We start from the raw sequence: 26,167 nt of genomic DNA on the forward strand, positions 1-26,167 counted from the left end.
CACACAGTGAGTCAGTCAGTGGCAGAGGTGGGATTTCAACAGGTGACCTTCCGGTTACAAGCCCTGGACTCTAAGCACTGGACCACACTGCCTCCTTAAATACGAGGGGTGTGATGATACTCTATTACCAGCAGGTATAAAATAAATCAAAACACACCTATTTATTAATGTGTTGATTTCAAAACAAAAAAACCTCATGTTTTTACTGTCATACTGAGACCATAAACTGACAATGAAAATATGTTGCAAAACTAGCAAGTAAACGTGAGCTACCGCTGTGAAAACTGAATATGTATTTCTTCGTCGATTTTAATCAGATACACCTTGCCCAGAACTAGAATAACACAATTCACTGCAGAGAAAATTAAGGAAAGTAAAAACAATAATAAAAAAAAAAAGATTTCAGAAAGGTCAGACAAATGAATCGGTTATGAAATATAAATGAGTTTGTTAGTTTGATCGTGACAGGTTCTATATTAAATAATAACTGTCAGATTAGTATTGCTTGATACTCAATAATTGTGTAAACAAGGGAACCCGAGGAACCACGTTGTTTTGTGTTGCGCAATTAACACGTTTTATTCCATTTACTTAATACCTAATTACTTCCATTTTTTTTTTTTTTTAAGGCAAATAAGGGTACTGGCACACCCCTAGTAAATACAATGTACACATGCAATGTACTATTTATAAAGTTGTAGATGTACATTGTATATTACACTAAATAAAAAAAAGCAGCACTTTTAACTCTGTATTAATAAGGTACAGCATTTAACACTGTGTTAGCATAAATAGTATTGAACTTAACAGAAATGAATAGTTGATATACTGTCACCCAGACAGACTAGCATGTATGACGTTATTGGTTTATTCAGTTTAACCTAGAAATATTTTATCATCTGTTAGTGGTTTTTTTTTTTGTATTTTGATATTTAAGAATATCAGAATACATAAAAAAAAAAACATAATAAATAGATGAATGCCAAACTCTTTTGTATTACATTATTTTAAAGCTAAAACATCCTATATAAAATAATAGAATACTCCTCAGCTTTAAAATACCACACAAGAGTTAAAATACCACAAAAGTTCCAAAACCTAACAATTATATCCTTGGTTACTTTAAGATAACAGATAACATGTCATTGTCAGATAATACCACAGGAATTAGATTTTCCCTCAGATTAAATCTGATTTAACCCCTTAATGTAATTAGACTTGTATCTCCTTCACTTTGAAGTGTGTTTCCAATTGGGTGTGGGCATGCCCTACTGTCCCAACACTTGACAGAAGCTGTGAGTAAACAGATTCCTTTGTTCTCATTACATCTCATGCATTAAAAGGGGGTACGTGTATTTATTTATTTAAACCCTTTATGTGGCCAATATACAGTTTCAATCCTGACAGTACCAGTGTTTGCAGTTTTACATTCCTTAACACAATTCATTGAAAAATAAATACTCAACTATCAGCACCATACTGGATGTACCCTGTTTTAAAAGGTAATCCTGTGTAAATCTTGCTAACTAGAAGCTTGATGCAAACAGTGTGTCACTCTAGGAAATGGTAAAGAATAAACATTTAGAAGTTTTGGTAAATCTGATATGGGATTATGCACTTACAGTATGTGGACCACTGTTTGTAACAGGTTTAGTACTGAAGAGGTTTGTAGTATTACCTCTAATAGACTTAAACAGCTATTTGATTGGTTGAAGCCACTAATAGAACAGTTATACCAGTCAAAGCACAAAGCTTTCAATTAAATAGGGGAGTTTACACTTGCAGGTAAAAAGTACAACGAAAGACCAGGCTTTATTTGAATAACTCTTGGGATGGATGTGGAAGCTGCAAAAAGCTCCCGAAGCAAAATTTATCTACCACAGCCATTAGATAAGTAAATTACTTACATCCTGAGTACAACACTTTCATTCAAGAATTTATTCCCCCGTATTATGGGGCTGCTAACATTTGTCACATATCTTAATATTTTAGCAGGTCAAGTTTGGAAAACCCAACAGACACTGAGATGGAATTAAGTTTTCAATTTAAGCAAATTCTATTCATTAGCATGCCTGAACTTGTTTATAACATTATATAAAAAAATAAATAAATACAACACAGACACAAAGTAAACAATACACTTGTGTTAAAGTGATAATGAAATGTGAAGGGAGATCCTGGGACCCTCTGTGCCATTTAGCACCCAGTCTCATTATGGACTTAATTGAAACATGCATAAAAATTGACAAACATAAGGTGAAAAGGCAACAACTTTCTGCTAGGCTCTATAACAAACAAATTATTTAAAAAAATCATATGTCTTACTATTATTAAACAGATATTACATTCTATTTTTTTTATTAATAATGATGTATAGATTAAAAACTCAACCAACATTAAAATGTCTACAGGGTCAAGATTTGAAAATGACTATTTTTCAGCTGTATACATGTTGCAATCCAAAAATATTTCTAATTTGTAGCCTAGATGTACATAACTGGTTAATGCTGATGATAAAGTAAAAATGTTCAAATATCAATTTCCTGGTTACTGTAAGAGATGAACACGTTCACTTGGCTACAAATCACTCAAAACTTGCAACAAAGAGATGAAGACAGCAGAGTCCTCCATTGGCATGAATTCAGGCTGTGAAGCAGTGTTAAATGCTCACAATGAGATCCTGGTACTGACAAAGAACTGCTGGATTCAAAACCCCTGCTTCTCACTGGAAGGGTACATCTTCTGTCTGGAGTCCATCATTAAACCACAGACTGCCTAAAATTGCTCCTACTCTGCAGCTTCCTTGGCTAAAGATTTTATGGCCAGAAAATGGCTGCTAAAAAAAATCACATGGTCAGTAACACATTACTCCAGTGAGGACCTATAGGGTCTTCCAGAACACCAAGCCTTCTCTGTCGCATGTCTCTGAATATTTAGCTTGAACAATTAATTCCTAGGTTTACCTAGTCCTGAACAGTAGGTTCAGTGAAGTATAACATTTTTAAACTTGTCAGAAAAGCCACCAAGTAACTACAGCACTATAACACTGGATAGGTTGAAAAGATAATGTAACTGGGCCAATCTTGTTTGAGCCAGGGAGATGACAGTTGAATTGAATTTATGAATGACTGCTTGGTTTTGGTTTGATTGATTACTTCAAAACACTCAAATCATAAAAGGAGAGATAAAAGTGAGAAAGGTTAATGCAGCCCAAATGCTTGTACATCAGAATATTTCAGTGTTTATGTAACAGTAATTTAATAAAATTGCTTTGCAATGGTTTTTCAAAGAATAATAATAAAAAATAGATAAATTAGTTATGGGCTGGTAAAGGGAACATATTCGTTTATAAAAGGTAGAAAGAACAACACTTTATATCAGATGCACAAAGGTGCTCCAGCTGTGTCCTTGTGAAGTACTTGAAGGAAGGCAATAAATGTTAGGTATGGGGAAATCTTCCAGAGCAAGTACTTGTTTCAAAGAATTGATTTAAAGAGATTTACAGAAGAAAGTATCCCTCAGCTTTGCTTGCTTGACCAATGTAACCAAGACCTTTAAAATGAAAGAGCCTGTCTGTGAAGATGAACTTTAACAAAACACTAGTTTACTTAAGAGTGGGATTTAAGGGGTGCGTGATTTTAAACAGGTGTGTTTAGACACAGGACAATAAAATAGGTGTTAAACATGTTAGCAACCTGCTGAAAGACAGTCACACCAGACCTTTTACAACTTTCCTGATACAATAGCAGCTTCACTGCCCAGCAGAATGGCTGTTAAAACACTTTAATAAAGCCAATGAGCATCGCAGGTGTTGGCTCAATGCCCCTTTGTCACCCAAAGGTAACACAACGACTAAAACGCATTCTGTTTGATCAGTCATGTAGAGCAGGTTTAAGGCTGCTTTCACATTGCCGTTATAAAAACCTCAAACAGCACTGGTGTATGTTATATAAACCTACAGCACAGGGCTTCCATAATCATTGCCCCAACAGAACTTTAAGGTCTTGACCAGAGGTAAACTGTCCCAAATGTGTCATGTAATAGATATCACAATGTCCTTTTGTCAGATTGAAATTAAACTTTCCTTCAATAACTGATGGAAAGTGTTGATTTTGGCTCCTAAACGTCAAGAATGCCAGATGATTTCCACATTATATCATCACGCCAACCCAAAGGTCTTTGCTCTTTAAACAATTCAGTGTTTTTTCTGCAGAAACAAGGAAAAGATAAATGTACCTACTTTTGTGTCCAAGTGATTCTCATAACCTCTGAACTTCTAGTGCTTTTGCTAATCCTACAGGCACTGGCTTTTCCCATGTGTCTGCATAATCAATCCTTGACACAAGTTGTGTTTTTTGTTCTGTATTGAAAGCAATGCGTTTTTGTTTTGCATCTGTTTAACTGAAAAGGGACAATACTGTCCGAGAAAGTGCTTGGGTAACAGACTAGTTGTAAAAATTTACATAAAAATGTTAACATTCTATGGAACAACATTGTGTAATAACCAAAAACAAATATTTGAGGTCTGCTTCACTATGGCATCAATTTGGTTTGGTTATACAACTTCCTGAAGACCATGTTGAGGCTGCAATGTTTTCATAATTAGGAACTGTTATTTGCTGAGAATGAACCATGCACTCAAAGGATTGATTTCATGAACACATAGCAGTGTGGTGTACATTTCCCTAACATGTACTGCTTGTTAGATCTTTTAGTTATAACAGGTCAACCAGAAAACAGGGATGCTAGTTGTATCTTGACTTCAATATTACAATGATGTTCAGGTTTCTTAGGGCAGAAACTACCAACTCATTTACAAAGTCAAGGCCTCCTTGTTTTAAAAAGTCATATAAATAAACAGATGTGTTATATTTTTGGATGCCACTCAGTTTTAAAATCAGTGTGATAAAAACAGAGTGACTGCAGTAGCTGAAATAAACTGAGTTCTGGCTTTGTGTTTTAAAGATGTGAAATAATGAATGTTAAGAATTAAATAAAAACACATGGGTTTCCACAAAACAAAATGCTTACTAGGTTTACTACTTTATAGAACTGCATTAAACCACCACTGGCAGTCTAACATTTGAAATCTGAGCTGGTGTCAGAGGAAAAAGGGAGTCTGCATCTGATACACTTTATATATTGTTTTTTTTAGTAAATAAAATAAACAAATCTGTTTCTAAAAAAAAAAAAAAGAAATGAAAAATGTAAATCCAAAAGATCAACACTTCAAAAAAAGACAAATATGTCCAGGCTCCACAGTACACAGGGCCTTCTATTTCTTTTTTATGGTTCCTGTCATTGTATTTGTTGTTAAAAGTGGTTTTCTGGCAACAAAGATATAACTTGGCTCAGTTTACTTTTGAATTCACAGGAAATACATTTCAAATAATTATTGCAAACTGGCATCCAGAATATTGCAATATAAAAAATAGAACAAATGTGCTCCAACTGAAAAGCAACAATGCATTCACAATTTTTTTAAACAGCAAATGAAGAAAACTGTTATGCTTCCCATTAAAACATAACATGAATCCACTAATAACATTATGGAATTGAGTGTAAAACTACGTAGACAAAACTTTATTCCAGTTTCTTAATTTAATTAAAAAAAAAAAAAAAAAAAGGTCTTGTAAACAACACTGTACATTACCGGGACATGTTGTTACATAAGTGTACTTTAAATGTACTCATTAAAAAGACTTGAGATGTAGGGGAAATATTAATCTAACAAATAATTAGTTTGGTATAATGTACAAATGGCATTACGATATGCAAGTTTGCTATTGTATTCATCAGGGGACGTACAGTGCAAAGAATTTGCATTCACAGACCACAAATCAAATAAAGTCATCACATGCAATGGATGTGCTTATGACCACCTACTGCATAATACTAAAATAACAGTGGTTTAATCTGAAGTATATCTTTGACAAATGGTCCAGTCAATCCAAATCTTTACCTATTACAGACTCCAGATCATATCACAAATTTTACAATGACTGGCGAGCAACTGACTTAAGAGGCCAGGCATAAGTAACCTATGTGAGAAAAGTCAAAGATATCCTGTTTTATGGCTTAACTAGAGAAAAATTCAACCAAACCAATCAACCAACATAATAACAGTATTCTAACACCAACATACAGGCCCTTGGAGACTGGTTTGTGTGTGGCCTTAATCTTACTGGCTTCTATACAAACAGATGTGCGCAAGGGTAATATTACTGCATCTACTAACCTCAGGGTTAATAAAGCCATACTGTTTAACCCTATCTGTCCCTTTCCAATATGCCCACAGTGGCGTGGGATAATAAAAAAATATATCTTTTCCGGACCCTGTCCACTTATATATGGAGGAACACCCTCAATTTTAGGTAAAGGCTTAATTAAACATAAGTATTAAAGTTATCAACATCTGTGAGTTAAAGTAACAATGTGGGTGGCATAGTTCCTTTAGGGTAGGTTAAAACTACTGATCCTTTAAATGCCAGAACTAAGTATAATTGTTAAATACTCTCATTTGTTAGTTTTTTTTTAAGCATTTCAGAATATTAGCAAATTAGCATTCTTTTTTTATATCTCTTATACAGTAAACAAATTCATAAATAAGTGCCACATACTGCTTTTGTGCTGGATAAATACAACATTTAAAAAGGACTTCATTTGATGCACTCTGGTTAACCAACAAATTAGATTTTCAACTTATTACATTTTCTTTATTGGATTCAGCAATGTACTTGAAATAGCATGTGAAATGTTGCTTACACAATGCACTGACAAGCACCCTTTAAAAAAAAACAAGGTGAAACTTAAGTCACATGATTCCCCATGGCATTCCTGGAATAGTGACCTTTCTTAAGACCCAAGTAGCATATTGAGGTCTAAACAGGAAATCATTTGTTTTGTGTGAAAGGAAGAGCCTCACCCAGGGCAGTTTTATTTATATATATAAAAAAAAAATAGAATGCGTTGGGAAGCCATTTCCTTGATCTGTTGGTACTGCACAACACAGTCCTTGTTATATTCAGAACAGGAAGGGTGCAGCTGACCTATGAAGGATTAGGTTAATTCTCCTTATGGGAGAGCATACAAAAATCTTCAAAATTGTGGATACATGGGCCACACAGGAAGGTGCTTGCACCAATGTCTCATTCAAACTGTACAAGGGTTAAAGTTGTGGGTGGAGGCCATCTCAATAGCATGGAAACTTAGAAATTAAACTTATAGACTAAGGGATTTAAGCATGTTTTTAGTAGTTTAGGACAGTGACTTGTGTAAGAGGTGCTTCCAGGGATTTTGCTGGTTAAAGTTGTCCATTTAAGTTTTTCACAGCTAGTTACATTAGCCAACATATCCCTACATGCGATTCTCAAAGCATTTACATGTCTTGAATCAGGCTTTTAGGACTTTCTGATTTATTTTTCATTTTGGCTTAAAATATCCTCCTTATCAAAGATCCATCAGAGGCAACTCTGGTAGAAGCCAGTCTACCATGTCCAAAATAGTGACTGAAGTGACTGCGCATGCATAAATATACATGCTTTCCAAAAACTACACTGTTGTCACAAAAAGCAAAAGAAAAATTGTATACAATTGTGGGGATTCAAAACGTTATCCTATCCTCTTTTTTGTATGGTCACGGGATCTGTTGATCATTTGACTTGCGGGAAGATTTTATATAAAAAGAAAATGAACTGCATCAACAAGTATTTCTACTTCCTCAGACAAAAAATGAGGTTTTCTGTTTTTTATTTTCTCCAAAACCAGAGACGTGTTTCAGAAACACAAATGACCTTTACAAACGCCTAAAAAACTAAATGTAGGCGATTCTGAGCCCCGTCTGCTCATTACCATCCTAATTGATATTCTACCTAGTCAATGAGCACGTTAGTGACAACAGGTTTAGAAAATCACACCTACATTGACACGTCAAAATCCAATGTTCCTATAGGAGAGAATTTAGTCATCAAGACAAGCATAAGTGATTTAGATGGTTAACCCCCTAATTAAACACTTCGTCATTTACGAAAATCGGGGCTATACCAGCACTGACTACACCTGCCTAAAAAAAACCATAGCTTTAGTCAATTTATGTACAAAAATAGGGCCCATAAGGGGTCGGGGGTGACTAAAGGTCTGTAAAGTGATATTTAAGACCGAGACAGTAATTCCACACAGTCTGGTGTTTAAATTTGCTCAGCTGTCAGCAGGGGTTCTAGTAATAAAGGACCTGGAAATAATTGTTGCTGTGGGCTGTTACACAAAAGGGAATATAGTAAAGAGCATCTGTTTAACTTTAAAAAACTTTTACTGTTCTATTTTTTCCTTCTCCGTACATGTTGGTACAGGTCAAGATATGGAGATGTGAGTTTTTAATGAAAATGAACATTATTCAGCAGTCAATATCAGCTAAAATCTTTTTATGTATCAAGATTTAGAGAAAGCTCTGGTAAAAATGTTAAGTGAGTTTATTAGACTTGACAGGACTGTGCAATTAAACAGAAATGTGCTCTATACTGCGATAGAACTACCACCGTATCTTCATGAACAGCCCAGGCCTTTCCTCTCAGACTGATCAGATAGGATTGCTATGACACAGACATAAATTTAATTGAAAAAACTACCAGCTTGCAATTTGAGGGTCATTATATATTTGTAACTTCAGAAGTCCAAAACAAAAAATAATGATCATCATATTGGTTTTTGAACTACAGATTCCCACCTGGATGGTAACCTTATTGCCTGAAAAAAAAGGTTAGCAAACAAACTACATATGATTCTGTAGTTCAAAAAACCCTTTTGAAGTTAAATATCAAGTGACATGGTCCATTTACACGGTTTTAAATAAGAATATCATTAATATCAGATTGAAAATTCCCAAATAAAAAGAACTATCAGAACTTGTTACAGTGCTACCCCGTTACAACGCGACCTGTTACAGTGTGGAATTGTTTATAGCACGATAAGGTTGTGGCTCCCATTTCCCCCATAATGCAATTTGACTCAAACGTTGGGTGAACATTCCAGATATACAATATGAAGCATGGCAGAAAAACGATACAAGACTCAAACTTGTCAAGCAAATGTACAATGCAAGTTCTTTCTTTAACGCCATTAAAGATTTTCTTTTAATATTTTTACCTTTGGGCATTCTCCACATGTACAAACTGTGCAAGATCACAGCACAGGCCTTAATTCTGAGTGACACATGAACTACTAAAGGATTATAATACTGATCAAGATAGCCCAGGGATAATCCACATGCATTCAGGATAGGCTGAAAAGCAAACAGTGATGTGATGTTATAGAAAAACACAGACGCTGATAGGGGGAAACCGGAATTAGATCTTTAGATGGTTACAACATATTGACCCACTTTATAACATCATTAAATGCAATACAAAAACAGGTCTGTAATAGACCATGTTCATGAGATTTGTTTTAAAATGAAAATACATGTTAGCGATCACAAGAGTTTCTTTTAAAAACTGCACATTTTAAACTTATCTAGCTAATAGAAGTCCAAAATAGGTAAGAATTTTTATGACATTATAACTTTAAGATCTGCTAATGCTTAGATCACTAAAATAACCCCCAACAAGGTGGAACTCTAAAATATTCTCTAAAATATTCCTTATACATTGCAGATAAAAAAAAGGAAATCTGCAAAAGAGTGCTGTGTAACCTGCTAAATTATAAAAGTCCAGTGCAGGCCAATGAGCATACAATGATATGTTTCCAGGCCCAGAATTCGTATGGATAGAACTGGCTACTAAAGCAACACATCTGTAAGGTCACCAACACATTTAACATGAAGTGTTTTTATAACCCTGCAAATATAAGGCCACAACCTTAAATGGTATTTGTACCCAAGATTGCTGGGGCAGCTTTGTAAAATTCTTGCCCAAAAGGGTTTATTTTATTTTTCTTGTACGAAACCCACGGTCAAACTTGATCTAGAAAGTTATAGAATAAAAGATGAAGAAAAAAAAAAAATCTCAAAGCGTAAAGTCATCATCACATTATAGCAGCCATATTGGGTCAGAGTTTCAAAGTGAAGGGAGTTTTCATAACATTGAAATTGGTTTACTAGATAACAGAAGCTGCAGCAGCAAAGTTACAAAGATATACAAGCTCCCTTCACAAGGGTGTATAAGAATGCCCTTTAAAAAAAACAACAGAACCACTGGTAATTTACTTCTACATCAGGGTAATGTGTTCAATCTGTGTAACGGGGCCTTTCAAAAAGTCACTAAAAAAAAAAAAACTATTGACCTGTCATGACCCACAGAAATAAGCAATAAGCAAATGTGTTTTCTACACATTAAAAGTATTTACAACCCTTACATACATACAAGATGTGTAATGTTTTTAAATTTCTTGTTCAACATATAGAGATACAGCATTTATTGAAAATGTATACTTTTTTTCCTTCCACTTTATTGAAAATGTGTTACAAACAAAGCTCCCAGCTCCATCCTTGTGACCAGCTAATTTGAAGAACTGCTTCTGTTTAGATCAGATCTTTATTAAGACCATTATGATGAAAATCTTTTGTTGCCTATATGGCTGCTTTCACAGACCCTGATTAGCACTAATCTTGGACTACCTAATGTTGCTTTACTGCAGGTAAGGTAGTCCAGGATTAGTGCTAATCAGGGTCTGTAAAGCTCAATACACTTCCATAAAATAATACTCATTTTCAAAAGAAATATGGGGGTCATTCCAGCATTTCTTTACCTTACAATTGGATGTGGGGTCAATAAAATATACTTAATTAACTTTTTTTTTTTTTCTTTCAAGTGTTATCAAAACTACATATTCATTTTAATAATAGGTTTCAATACACACCCAGACACATTAATTATTCACCACCTCTTCACATACAAATTCAAACCACACTATTAACACCTAGACATCAACACAGACGAACAATTAAACCAGTAAAAACTTAAAACCTCAGCGCTCACCCTAACTGTTTCCACTTAATAAAGAGAATACATTGTAGACCACAGGTGCAGTTGCCTGGTCATTGGCAGACTAAAGAACAAGAGAGATCAACATAAACAGAGCTCACATGAAATAACCCAGTGCAGGAATGGAAAAAAGTGACTCCTGTGGTTTACCTTTAAATAGCAGCAGTTCCCAGATAGTGTCTGGAGTTGGTTTTGATTCATGACTTTAGTGATTATAAAAGGGACCACCTGGCTATTAACATGCAAAAGAAAGTCTGTAATTGTCTATAAAGAAACAAAGACAATTACTTGATACTTGAAACCCACGGTTATTCATTTAATCTTTTCAAGTAAACCAAATAAATATTTGTATGCGGTTGCCTGCCTCTGTATATATTAAAAGATCAGCAATTATATAACACTCTTTATATATCACAAACAACCCTCTAAGAAATGTAATCCAATGTAAACAGGGCATGTCTGTTTCTCCTTGAGAAATTTCACACCACTACCTCTGCTTTTATTGTAGGACATCAGGACCTTCTGATAAATTAAAAACTCAGACATCCTGTTGTGATTTAAGGCAAATCGGAATAGACAAAGGCTGATGTATGTAAAAATATACCAGTATTTCCTGAACGCAATGGAAAGCAAATAGAAAAAGGGAGGCTTTCAACCCTTCCTTGCACTCTGAAATAAAGGATTAGTGGTGTTCTAATCTGACATTGGGGAATGAAAAGTCTTCACTTAAAAAAGCAATATCTTCAAGTGTCGTTTTATTTATTGGTTCTCCTTTCCTGGTTGTTGTATGGTGTTTGAAATCATTGAGAATGGTTTTCTCCAAATCGGTCTTTACCTGGATTTGAAACTTGCTTGCACTGAACAGACTTGCTTTTTCCCCCCCAATCAAACCAAAGCTATCTTTCAACTCGGCTGCCTAACCTACTCTACATACAAAGACAGAGTAAGTAGAGAGGATCATCTAAATTGAAAGGTGATTTACTAACAAATTTGAAAGGAACGAGGAAGTCTGTTCTATCCCAGTATAGGCAGTTGGAATTCTCCAGACAAGCTCACTAAACAGGAAAAGACAGATGGAGAAAAATGATAACTCAATATTGGATCAACAACATAAACTGCAAAGAATCATAAAGGCAAGGAAAAGGTGCAAAAATATATAAATATATATATACCGAATTCTGCCGAGTCAACGCCCAGAGGGCGTAAAATTGTCATGAAGGCCAATGTTGGGGGGGGGGGGGGCATTGACTCAGACAGGAGTGAAATTACAGGCATTATTGCAGAAGGAGTATTTAACATTAGGTAGACAGATTACGTTTACAATTTGGAATGTTTAAAATTCAAATGTTGAGCACAGCACACAGTCATGGTAAAGAATCAAGAAGTGCAGTTAACATATTTAATGACTGGCAAAATACAATTGAAAGATGCTACAGTATGTCCTGTTTTGTCATGTCAAATCTTTTAACTTTAAAGCTCCAGTGTCCAGTGCAAAATCATATCATGAAAAACTACATTTGTAGTCACTACATTTAAAAAAAATATATAAAACATGTGACATTTGATCCACTTTAATAAAGGGCTTACATATTCTCTGCAAGTAAAAAATTGCAGTGTCCCGTGTGAAAACACAACACGAAATAAAAATGAACATCCAAAGTAGCACCACAGCATTAAAATGTTCAATACAAAAAATGGTGCCTGAATCACAAGCTCTTGCATTGTCAAAAACAATAATTTTAACATGACAGGAAAGCGACTCCACGTCTTCGTTATCTGAGCCAAAGATAACCTTAACCCTACCCTGAATCATTCAATGCACAGAGCAGCTACTTATAGGCAGTTTTTTCTAATTCACATGAGCCACGATATTTCCCCGGAGGTATTATTTGCACGTGGTTATTAAAAACTGGAAATGAACTGTGAAAATGTGACTTTCAGCTAAAGCTGGGGTGGAAGGCGACCGTTCAAACCAGGGTGTTGAAACAGCAGAATTCGGAATATCTTTTTTAAAAGTTTCAGTAGCATTCAATAAAATTGTACTGACCAAGGTATACTTGTGTTAAAAGGTCTATATTGTTCCCTAAATTATCAATTGACAATGATTTTGATATTCCGAAGTAATGAATGGCTATGGATTTAACAGCCAGTGTTAAAAATCTCTGCATGCCCAATTACGACACAGGATAGGGGCAGATCATAAAAATGATATCCCCATTAGTTGTACTAGTCCCCTGTTGCAATAAAAGTAGTATTTTTCTAATAATTTGTGAACCTTACTGATTTTCAAAACACATCTCGATGTGTTTGAGGTTATCTAAATATATAACTACTGTGTTATGACTGACAATTGAAATTATTCCCCACGGTCACATGGCACATCCTTAAGCAAACAGTAACTACCAAAGTGTTTAAACAGGGTTCCCTTGACACTGTTAAACATTTTTGTTAACACTTCCCAAATAACATATTTATCAGATTAGAAGCTATAGGGGATAGCAACTCGGTTAAGTGATGGTGGGGCTTTTATTGGCCGCATTAAGAGCTACCAGTGTAACTTGTAGACAGACAAACTGTTACTAATATTTTTAGAACACATTTTTTATTTTACTTTTCCTGTTTTTATCATCAAATCAAAACACTACTGTTTTTGGAGTTTATTTTTATTCATTCATTCATTCATTCATTCATTCATTCATTCATTCTTTAACCAGAAACAAACCCAGTGAGACTGAGGTCTCTTTTATAAGAGCGTTCTGGCAAACATGATATCTGCAAACTAAAGACCCAGGTTTAGGAACTGCACTGTCAGCCCCATTAAGTTTTAAGAGACCTGAAGTACAAATGGCATTAAAAAATAACTAGAACACTTCTATACCACCTCTCCAGATGCTTGCCTTTTGAAAAACAGATTTCTGCGGTAACGGGAATCCAAGAATTTGGCTGTGATTGATGGGTTTTCTTCAGGGTTTATGGTTTTGAAAACTTGCCTAGGTAAATGAAAGCATTTGGCGGACTTAACTTTGGATACATTTGCAGGATAGAAGTTTCTGCTTACCATAAAACTTCAATTAAACACCTCCAGCGTTTCTTTACAATATTTGCCAGCAGACCCGGTGTGTATTTGAGATCGGCGTTTATACTGGATCTCTAGCGTCACATGCTTCATGCGGTCATTGAGAAGCCGCTAACACACAGCCTTGCAGTAACATCGTAACTCAATTTATACACTCCAGCAACTTTGTTAAAAGGTTGTGTGTCAGTGGGAACTAAGTAACAGTTTTGTTTTATAATAAGATTACATTATATTGTACACCGTCAAGTATAAGCGAAAGTATTATTACAGTCTTTTTATAGGTTAACAAGGAAATGGTATTTAAAACGTTGGAAAATAAAACGAGCAGACGTACGAATTTGTATTTAAAAACAGAATTAGATCTACCATTGTTAACAACAACTTGAGTTAAATCCACTAAAAGACAGCCCTGTAGATATCAGAACACAGGCGTGTAGGCTATGCTTACAGCACAATAACAATAATAATAATAATAATAATAATAATAATAATAATTTCCAAAATGTTTTTAAAAATGAACAAGAAAAGCAGCAAGTTATTGTATCATTATCAAAAATAATTTATCATTTAATCTCAAACTTTGTTAATACAACAAAACACGTTAAAATACACCAGGAGGTTTGTATCTGGCCTACTTTCAGCACGCTTAAAATTATCAAAACTTTTAATAATGTAATAACTGCTTTAAACAAATATGCATTACATGTAGGCCTACCTTAAATTACTATTATTATTATTATTATTATTATTATTATTATTATTATTATTAATTAACCCTGAGAGTCACTTTCATCGTTGTCACTTATTAGCAGTTCATCACGCTCAAGCTAATCCTTAGTTTCAATGGCAATGAGAGAGACCCGGCGTTTAACAGAGACCCGGCACGTATTTGAGACAGGCGATTATTTGAGACCTGGCAATTATTTGAAGTTTTACGGTATGTACTTTATTAAAAACTAGCAAACATAACATTTGAGCAACTGCTTCTATACAAATTGTGTAGCAGTGCCAACTTGATGTCTAGACAAGATATAGCAGAGCAAGTGACTGTGTCACTAACATAAGGCATACCAGGAACTTTATAGAACATCCTCTGTAGTGAATATACCTAAACATGAACACGTTGTTAAATGGCATTTGCACTACAGTTTGTAATAAGGTCCAAGTTTGTTTTTTGTACTTTTGTCTTTAACCCAACATTGTATACTGTATCTAAATACACAATTTTGTATTTTACATTTACATACATCTGTATCTCTCTCAGGGGCTACTATAAATAGCCTCATCTACTGCAATAATTATATATCCAGATCCAGCATAGACTTTAGAAAGCTAAACCAATTTCATTTAATGAACCCAGGTGTCTGATTTTGATTGAATACCGAGATGCATATTCAATATGAACTGGCAAAACAAAGATATGCCTTCAGCCTTACAGTAAAATTGGGGAAGTGGAGTTTACAATGTGGACTGCATCCAATGCAAACACCTAAATCTCGCCTTGCACTCACATTAAAAATGAAATTTCCACAGCTTTGTCACAAATATTTACACAGACATGAAGTTAAGAGCTTTAAAAAAAAAAAAAAAAGCAGCAAGAGGGCAGCTTCTGGTGGTTTCCTACTGACTGTTGTTTCATTAGAGCTGCTCTCAGCAGTTAGACATGTTTCTTTATTTCTTCAAAGCTATCAAAGGATTTTATTTTACACATTTCTCTACGTACTCAAATCCTTTTAAACAAATCAACATCATGTCTAATGTAACATTAGGTTAAATTAGCCTAATCTACTAAATTTAAAGAAAATCACTGGTAGAGTAGCTGCCATGGACACTCGACCACCACTATTTTTTTTTTTTTTTTGATGATGTACATGCCATGTGAAATATGAACTTCAGCATTAGTGCCCTGAACAGCATGATAACATCTCGGTGTATCTTACCAAAACTCAATAAAATCTGAGTGTTGCTATTACTAGTTTTTAAAAAGATTATAGGATCTTGGGTCCGAGTTTAAAACAAAATGTCCACTGTGCAGAGAATTCCTGCACCTATGGATTTTTATACCGGTGGTATCTTTATTTTCTAATCAATAAAGTATGGTGAACTTTTTAATTTAGTCGTCAATTGTATGTATTGATCTCGGTCCTCCGCTGCAACCCCCTTGCCGTCTTCGCAAAACACGGCGGCAGACACATGCGTCTTTTTTCACACTGCAGGTACACAGTGAAGCCATCAGACCTATAGTGCTGGAGGACAACACAGATCTGAATGGCTCCACAGCAGACCTGCAGGCGCCCTGACAGCCACAGGAATCGCTGGTGTGCAGTGAAGCAAGGATTACCCTGCCAACCTCAGCGCTCCCTACCCAGGTGGCGCTTGGCCAATTGTGCACCACCCCCTGGGAACTCCCGGTCACAGTCGGCAAATTACATAGTCTGGATACGAGTCAGCGATCTCCAGGCTATAGGGCGCATCCTGCACTCCACGCGGAGCGCCTTTACTGGATGCGCCACTCGGGAGCCCTTGGTGAACATTTTTTTTTGTTTTTACAGTTGACACTTAAGGATTTTTTTTTTTTTTTTAAATGAAAGCCAAACATATTTTGGTAAAACCAGGTCAACTAGGTGTTTGTCCACTGTTCTAAACCCTACTTTTTATAAGGAGAGAGAAAATCTTTACTTTCTTGTCAACCACAATGAAACAGCAGGCTAGAGTAAAGGAAAACCAGCATTTAAGGGACTTTAAACAAGGCACTTTATATCACTTAGATGCATTAACCCACCAAGGATAACACAATATAATTAGTTGGCCAAAATTACCTCAATCCAAATCATGTAGAAAAACATTATTTAAATCAAAACCAGGCCAATGGGTCTATTTTAAAAGGAGTAAGTAGCTTTTACATTTTAAATGCTTTTTTTTTTTTTAGATTTAACGAATGTTTAAGATGTTCCGATATCAGGTGTTTGCAAGTGATTATTTTTCTCCAATACTGAGCTATTACAAATTTTCTTTAAAATCAGCTTCTACCTGACTTTGGGACTAAAATCAGTCTTGGACATTTACCGGTTCGTAGTACTGTTTGCATTATACATTTTATTATTCAAATGTATGGTTTTCTACCTGAAGAATTGCATCTCTCAAAATATTATGGATAAAGAATTGGTGTCAATAAGGCCTGGGTTTTAGAATCCTTGCTTACAGTTTATTACCTGTAAACAGCATCAGGGAAAAGCCCAGCCTTATGATCATGTACTACAATAACATCAAACTAATGTTACCAACCTCTTCAATTTCTTTTGCTTTTTCTGCAATTGCTTGAGATCGTCGATCCAGAAAGTCATCATCAAGAACTCTGCTGTCTTTACTTGTATGTGGCTCCTCTGGTTCATCTTCAAAAATGATTTTTTCATCCTTAAACAAAAAAAAAACAACAACAATACAAAATGTTAAGGTTCAAAATGCTGTCATTTACTGTATTTGGCAATACTCTTTATGTTGAGAATATAGTTTACATTAATAAGAGCTTTTTATACTACTTACTTACGTGGCAATCAATTCCCTTAGCTCTACTTGTTTTAATCTTTGCCAAACCTACCCTACATGTAATTGATGTGTAACATTAACGCCAAGATGCATATCACTGTAATATTTTACTGCTGAACAATAAAATGAAAGATCAATTGAATCTGTTTTACAATGACAGGAAATCTGGAAGCAAGATTTAATTTTCCCATGGTGCACCTCATTTCTTGACAGACAATGGCGTGGCTAATCCTTGACTCTTGGCACTGATCTACACTTAGGATGCTCAGAAAGTTGCAAAAAGCAATGGTGCTTGATCATGTGTCTGCAACAGGACCTATCACCAGATCACCAGAATGATACCGGGTTTCCAACAGGTGCTGACAGAAAATGTAAATGTGTCTTTTATGGCTTAGCTTAAAAACTATGGATTTATATGAAAACACCTCCAAGTTGTAAAATGTAACTTTTTGGCTCCTATTGACAGCAATATTTCAACGCACTGGATCTGCAGTCCTAAACATATCAAACCTCTCTTGAAATTATCTCTAATAAGACTGACATGTTGCAAACCCCTCTGAAATGCAACCGGATTTAACCCATGTGCACATTTGATTTAGAAACTAGACAATAAATCAAAACAGTTTGCATAAAAGAAAACTAAATTAAATAATGGATTTGTTAAATGTTTCTACTATGTCTCTTCAGTAGTAAGGCTACTACCTGTGAATACCACATTTTGTTGGTCCCTCGATTGGCCTTAATAAAGTTTCACTATACACACACAGTCTGTGGAAATAATTACTACTTTTTGTGAAAGTATTTTTTATATATTATGTATGTATGTATGTATGTATGTATGCATGTATGTATGCATGCATGTCTAGACAGAGCAACATCTAATAACATAATGCATACCAGAAAGCAGAAGAGCCATTTTTTACCTTTCAACATTGATTAATATGAAAAAATATAAAACTGCTGCAAGAACACTACAAGATTCATCACAAATACCGGCTTCCCAGATACAGTGGTCAGGACTCATCAACATCAAACATTTTGTCTTCCATTAACCAAATAAACAGAGCTTTCATCGGCAACACACAAAAGAAATCTGCAATGCCCCATGAAACCAGCCTTTTCAAGTGACCTGATCCAATGAGTTACTTCAACACCCTTTTATAAAGCCTTTAGAAATAAAGATATATTGTAAAGGTAAATATGTATACAGTGATATCGTAGGTATAAAATGCTTCTCACTTCGAATCGCAATAGGAACCCTGCTGTCTTAAGTAGCAAACAGTCTGTAGGTGGCTGGAACATGGAAATGCTCTTAGTTTTATAAATATGCATACGTTGTTAGTTAATAACAAAATAATTCTTATACACTAACTAAAGGTCGTTGGCATACAGATACTTCAAAAACCTTCCATGAAATTAAAACCAAGTGGGGAATCTGTCATCGGTGTAAAAACTTTAGTGATTCGTTCTGATCATGCACTGAAAAACACACACAGTACTGGCATAAATAAGTGCAAGTTCATAGGAGTAGCCAAGATTGAGAGAGCTGAAAGTGAAAATGAGCAACAGCCTGTGAACAGCACCATGTTTCCATGCAGCTACAAGGTTAGTGGCTTATGTAATTCTTTTTTTGTGCATGCAAGTAAAATGCTGAATAATATGAATTTTAGCAGCTTGTATTTCATAACGGTCTTACACATTCCTTCCGATTGTCAGATAAATCTTGTTCATTAGATTTCTCCAATATGTCATCAGGCCGCTCACTTAATGCTTCTGTAGTCTGACACTCTGGTGGTCTGCTGCTTTTATCCAAGCTTATCTGAATAAATAAAACACAAATCAAATAAATAAAATGAAGTACATTTTTTCTTTTAAAAAAATGCATTTGACCATACGCGTGTGATTAATATGATAATTACAGTGATGGCAGTATCTTTGTTGGTAGTGATACTGATGCAATATATGCCACTAAGGAAAGAGAACCACTTAATATAATGCTTTTCATATGCCAAGAATACCACTTCTTACAGCCAAGAGAAGCTTTGCAAAGTCCAACAAATTGTATTCTAAACTTGACCGTCATGTAGCTTTCTTTCTAAAAACCTTAAACCATGTCTGTCGAATTAAGTGAGTTAATACATAGCACCAAAGAAGAAAAGGGAATGGCTTTTATTGAAATAACTTAATTACATTATAAAATAACTGCAGTTTAATTTGATCATGGTCCCAGACACTATTTTATTTATTTATCCATAACACCAGCAATACATATTTTTATTTTATTTATCTGCTTTAATTGCATTTTCTTTCAGCGTTTGCAGTCACTACACAAGACTGTCGAATTGCAAAATAAAAATTTAGCAGAGAAAACGGAGAATAAAAAAAGAATAAAAACAACAAAAGTAGAATCAATATGGTCAACAGCCTTACAAAGTGAATAGAACTAGGCAATAACCACTATTCCTTTGAGCGCCATTCTGTGTACATAGCACGTCCCAACAGACTACATATGGATGCAGTTAAAATGAAGTTGCAATATAACAAAGAACCAATGTAACTATTGTAATGCATAGCATTTTAAGCATTCAATGTGGGTGGTACAACCAGCATCTCAAACATCTCATATCACTTACATTCTTTCTATCTTTTCAGGCATGTAGAGAGAAGTAGATGTATTGACCAATAATAATAATAATAATAATAATAATAATAATAATAATAATAAATCCTACAAACTTTAAAACACATGGCCAATAACATTCTGCCAAAAATCATAACACAGCATGCATCAGAAGACTCATACGCTTGATTTCTCTATATATAATTAACAATTTTTCCTCCCCCCACCCATACCCATAATGACTACTCAAGGGTAGTCATTATGGGTAGTACTTATTGTGTTCAATAATCCCATAGGTTAAGGCAACAGGTGTGACACTATAAAAGAGCTTTTAAACACCAAAAGTATAAAGCTGTTTCTTTAAAGGTTGATACAAAACTGAGAATTTATTTTTATAGGCATCAGGTTATTGATGGTCTCTATAGCTGTGACCTGCTGTGCTGAACTGCATTAGCAGCGGTTTGCAATCACTGCTAATAAAATGTACCTTTGAAGTTGGCAGAGATGTAGAACTCGGTGGAGAAGCATCTCTTGAAGTGTTTAAGGAATGGGTTGATGGCCTTTCTTTGACTACGGAGGGGGAAAGAAAAGTATTAAAAAACACTGCAGAATTTATTATTTATTTTTTCCTCAGCAGCATTTGATAGAAATTATTATAAAATAATAAACTGGCAGCACACACTGGTGCAATAGTGTATATCTGATATTTCCTCTGGCTCCAAGCACTGATGTTATGTATGGAAAGAGTTTTGTATAAAAACAGAATAATATTATAACCATGACAACCAAGTTGCTTCATCTGTGATTATAATATCCTGATGTAACTATCACTATTACCTGCTGTATTATTGAATTGGGGTTTGTCAAACTTGTACTTTACTTGAACAAAAGTTATTGTATTTCTTGCTCTTATTGTATTACTTGTATTGTAACGCTTGAAATGTTTTTACTTACGATTGTAAGTCGCCCTGGATAAGGGCGTCTGCTAAGAAATAAATAATATATATATATATAATTTTACTTAAAAAAACCAAACATCTGCAATAACTTAAGGTTAGAATGCATAATGTATGTATTTTGGGGGATTTTATGTGTTTGGTTCTTCTGAACACAAACCAAGTCACAAATTTATTATCTGTCCAGTTTAGCCAACAGACACGTAGGAGACAAAACAGAACAGCATTAATAGCAAAGTATAAGGGGAGGCGGGGGGGAAGGGGACGACACTATTTTCTAAAAGATTCATGGAGATGAATTGGAGCAGCTGGGAAAAATAAAATACAGACAAGATAGCATTCAGTATAAAACTAATGTAAGTTTTGACAAATAAATCCCTGAGGATTTAGATTCACAGTTAAAGATATGAAATGTCCCTCAAAATATTTTAAGAACAGGTGATTAAGTCAATGCTTGAGAAAAGACAACCAAAAGAGATCAAGTTAAAACTACCAAAATAAGGGATTTTGGTTTTCACAATCTCGAATTAACAGGCCCACTTATCCTACCTCTTTTCAGCATTATGAGACAGATGAGTTGAACAGAGACAATTTAACAGTTTTTGCATTTGCACATGACTTGCTATTCCTAAACATGAGCATTGTGGTTGCTTTAAATATGTGGATTTTTTGTTTTTAAACTGATGCTCAAAACCAATCATATGATGCATTAAAATGTCAGGATTCCATGAATTCTAATCACATCAAGCATTCGTTGAAAAGATGATGTGTGGTTATGAGAAAACCAGAGAAGCAGAGCAAATGTGTGATGTAGCAACGAAAACTGGAATGCACATAATTAAATATGACAAAACAATATTGTGCACATCTACTAAAAACCAATGTGGTCTTTTTTTATTTTTCCCCCCAATTTGGAATCGGCAATTGGATGTATTGATCTCGGTCCACCGCTGCAACCTCCGTGCTGACTTCACGAAACGGCGGCAGGCACACGCGTCCTCCGAAACGTGTCCTGCCAAGCCGTCTTTTTTCACGCTGCAGGTTCACAGTGAAGCCATCAGACCTATAGTGCCAGAGGACAAAACAGATCAGAATGGCTACACAACAGACCCGCATGCACCCTGCCGGCCACAGGCGTCACTGGTGCGCGGTGAACCGAGGATTACCCTGCCGACCTGAGCACTCCCTACCACGGCAGCGCTCGGCCAATTGTGCACCACCCCCTGGGAACTCCCGGTCACGGTCGGCAAATGACACAGCCTGGATACGAACCAGTGATCTCCAGGCTATAGGGCGCATCCTGAACTCCACGCAGAGCGCCTTTACTGGATGCGCCACTCGGGAGCCCCAATGTGGTCTTGTTACTCTGATTATATTCCTGTATTAACTCAGATTTCCTGGAATACATTTAATTGTCCAAATACAGCGTGCAAGCAGTGAGGGGTTTGCCTGTGTGTTCACCCAATTTAAAACCCACTGCATGGCTTCACTGTGACAAAGGCGACACTAAAACCAAATGGAACATTTCACACTCTGCTTTCTAAAGGAATATTGGTTCCATGAGGCACAGATGTGAATGTTAAGGAAAGGTGGGTGTACTCAATACAGAGCGTTTATGATTTTCCGCTTTTTTTGTGAGCCAACATTTTGTTACATAAAATCAGTGTGGCTGCGGAGTAGCCACTCTCCCAGATCCCATGGTTTTTAAACATATACAATAGTTTTTAGGAATAGTTAAAACTTAACCAAATTTCACTGCTTTTTACATTTTAGTCCAAGATAAAGAGCAGATAGCAGCCAATCTAGCAGTACCTAATTGTTCATGCCCCAGTACCTTCAATACCGATGGTTTTAATACATATGCCCGAAAGCCAATTACCATGGATGATAAAATAAGATCAGGAACTGCACAGTCAGGAAATTGGCTGATTTAATTAGGAAATGGATAAAGCCTTAAAAAGGTTTTCTAAGCTGGAAGTGGGCTAGTAATCCAAAACAAGGAGCACTTGGGTTGCCATTTAATGAATGTCTGGAAAACGTAACCATTTCTTAAAATGTATGCAACCCATAATGAAAAGAAGAAAACACTCTTCAAGGAGAAACTCAATAAGATGCTTAAAAAAAAAGAAATACAAAATTAGATTTGCTGTGCTAATTAATTTGAATAGACAGCCATCAGCAACTGATCTGCAAATCATTTTCCTTTGTCTTACCCGAGGATTACTCCTTATCTCAAACAGTGATGATTCACCCCTGATGTAGAGAATTCCTGGAACTGAACTGCATGCAGAATATCTCTTGAGTGAGTGAACAGGGAATCCTGTCAGACAGGCGCTGATGGGATTCAGACCAATGCTATCCCAGAGCAAGGACCTTTAAGCTTATTTTCTACTTCCAGTGTATTAGTAAAAGTGACAGTAAGAGTTTGCTATCTAGAAATGTAAAGTTCCTAAATATCAAGAATATATATAAATATAAATATATAAATATAAATATATATATATATATATGCCTGTGCTCATATTTCAGAATCATCCATAACTCAATAACTGGACTGGAGGTGACATACAAAACACACATTTTTATTACAGATTAATCCATAATACTAGTTGTGGCAAGAAGGGCATAATATGAATGTGTTACTTAAAAATGATGTGTACTATTTAAATAATACAGATTAAACCTTCAACGTAGAAAGGAACAGCATTTTCTGCAAAGCTATTTACGTTTATATTACATTTACTAGTGTGACACAAATTTCAGATTATACATCATGTACCAGTTGCTTTCTATGTCACTTGTCATTGTGTGGATATCTTAGAGAGAATTAATTTAAAATATCCAGCCAACGGTATTCACTATCCTTTTCTTTCAACTAGTTTGCATGGACCGATGTTTTTAAAGCTACATAGGATAGTATAATTTTAGCAATTTAGTACTAGTCAATTATATGTATGGGTTATATGACAAATAACATGGTAGTCTTTGTCCTGAAAGGTAGCCCTAGACCAGCATTTGTTCTACTAATTATTCCATGTAATTTGCTGCCTGTACAGGAGTTATTTATAGAATGGGCATGGCATTTAAGAGCTGTACATGAAAGCAACTTGCAGTAAGATTTATATTTTATCTGCAGGGAATTCAAAGAGAGACCTGAATAACAGGCACGATAAATTAACTGCAAGACAGGACTGGATAACCTTTAGGAGATGTTACAGAGAAAACAGGTGAAAAAGCACAAACTCACTATAGGAAGTGCAACAAAAGGAAACATTGTGTCAGTCAGGTTCACCTGGATAAGGAAAGTAAGAGGGAAAAGCCAGGAGCATCCAACAACAACAACAACAACAACAACTGTGCTGCTAACATAGGACCGAAACTCCTTGCCTGCTGTCATACCATGCATTTTGTATTGTGTATTTCAATTATGGCAAAATCTAACTGTTCAAATGATATGTCATGGCAGCTTCAAATCAAAATATCAAAAATTGGACTTCATATCCAATGAGAGAAAACAAAGTTTCTGTATAACTTCTGTAAAAGTTGAAATGCTTAACATTAAATACATTTAAACGCTTAGCATTTCATAGAATTAACATGAATGAACTTATGAGGTAAAGCATACAAGAAAATAATTCAAGTACACAAAAGTTAGTGTACTGTAATTTATTTATTTATTTTAAATGTCTTTTCATCTTATTGGGAATTTGTTGTTTGGCAAATCGTGGTAAGCATTTAACAATGGGTAGTCCCGTGGGGACTTAGACAGATGACTGTAATTTATTTAATTCAGGTCAGTATTTGAACCCCATAAATGAAAGGAAAGAGCAATCATCAGGTCAGAAACCAGATGAGCAACAAGCTGGGATGGCAAAATTCTATTTAAAAAGATAAGTGCGTTCTTACAAGGAAAAAAAAATGAAAGACAAGATTGTGGAGCAAAATTGTATCTAAACCAAATCCATTTAAAAGGGGACTCCATCCAACCTCTTTGAAATCACCATGATCTAAAATTAGGTACTTTTTTGTTGTAAAATTCAGAAGCAAACTCAAGATGAACTACCAATACTGCAGCTTTCCCACGAGAAATCGGTCACAAGTTTAGCATGCAGCACAAGTTTAAGCTTTAGCATGTAAAACACAGAGACACCTAGCAGTGGTTTTCAAAACACTAACAATCAGTATGAACTAAACAGTGTTGCAAGATACATTCTTTTTTAAATTTCAGTTCACCAGAAAATGGTAAGCAGTGCAAAAGGGGGGAAAAAATGCTGTTCTGCAGCCACTGGGTCCTAGAAAATGGTCTTTAGGACATCAGCTTTCACCACACTTAAGTCCTAATGATTTGGCAAAGTTCAGGGATATGAAGGAATTTATTACTGAAGTTCATTCATATTCCAAACTAAACAATAAAAGATGCGGTCCATTTGGAAACACACCTACAGTAAATCATTCACTTGCCATTGACTTTTGTGAATCTTGTTGCGTTGCTGTGTTACAGTAGGTATGGCAGAAACAGACAGCTGGTTAATGGAGGACTCCAAGGGACCAGATATTTTAACCTTCTTTTAATGGCTTGGGTAATCATCATTTTAATGTGCTGTTTCATGACTGATGATGACACCTGTTCAAAGGCCTGGTAACAAAATCAAGTGGTAAGATCCTGGGGTCATGGCAGATTGATTAAAAAGATAATAACTTAAAAATACATACAAAAACATTCCCCAAGACAATTTTGTACTAGTTTTGGAAGAAACTATTTGTTACAGAACTGTAGCAATAATTGTGATTGCACAGGTCATGTTACAAGACTGTGAATAAAGACTTGAGCTGAACCGCTTCAGAAGCAATCTTCTAAGCAAAACATAGGCTGTAGTCTGGTAAGTGCAATCATTGAACCCTTCCCAGTGATTTTCTTCTTCCCAGATCAGAATTCAGACCAGTAGCCACTTCAACCATTTAGATGTCCAGAGACCTTTTAATTGACTCCAAA

At 35.3% G+C, this 26,167-nt stretch overlaps 1 protein-coding gene across 1 annotated transcript in view; it reads right to left on the minus strand.

Annotated features, from left to right (window-relative positions):
- LOC117419601 (periphilin-1-like) overlaps window positions 1-26,167 on the minus strand; it is a 61,645-nt gene that overhangs the window by 1,535 nt on the left and 33,943 nt on the right. Inside the window, exons 7-9 of the mRNA XM_034032499.3 lie at window positions 20,706-20,788; window positions 19,295-19,417; window positions 17,338-17,466 (exon numbers count right to left, since the gene is read on the minus strand). Coding sequence (XP_033888390.2) covers window positions 17,338-17,466; window positions 19,295-19,417; window positions 20,706-20,788 — 335 coding nt within the window. The remainder of the gene's footprint in view (window positions 1-17,337; window positions 17,467-19,294; window positions 19,418-20,705; window positions 20,789-26,167) is intronic.

The sequence above is a fragment of the Acipenser ruthenus genome, chromosome 14 (genome assembly GCF_902713425.1).
Source record: "Acipenser ruthenus chromosome 14, fAciRut3.2 maternal haplotype, whole genome shotgun sequence".
In the NCBI taxonomy this organism is placed as follows: Eukaryota; Metazoa; Chordata; class Actinopteri; order Acipenseriformes; family Acipenseridae; genus Acipenser; species Acipenser ruthenus.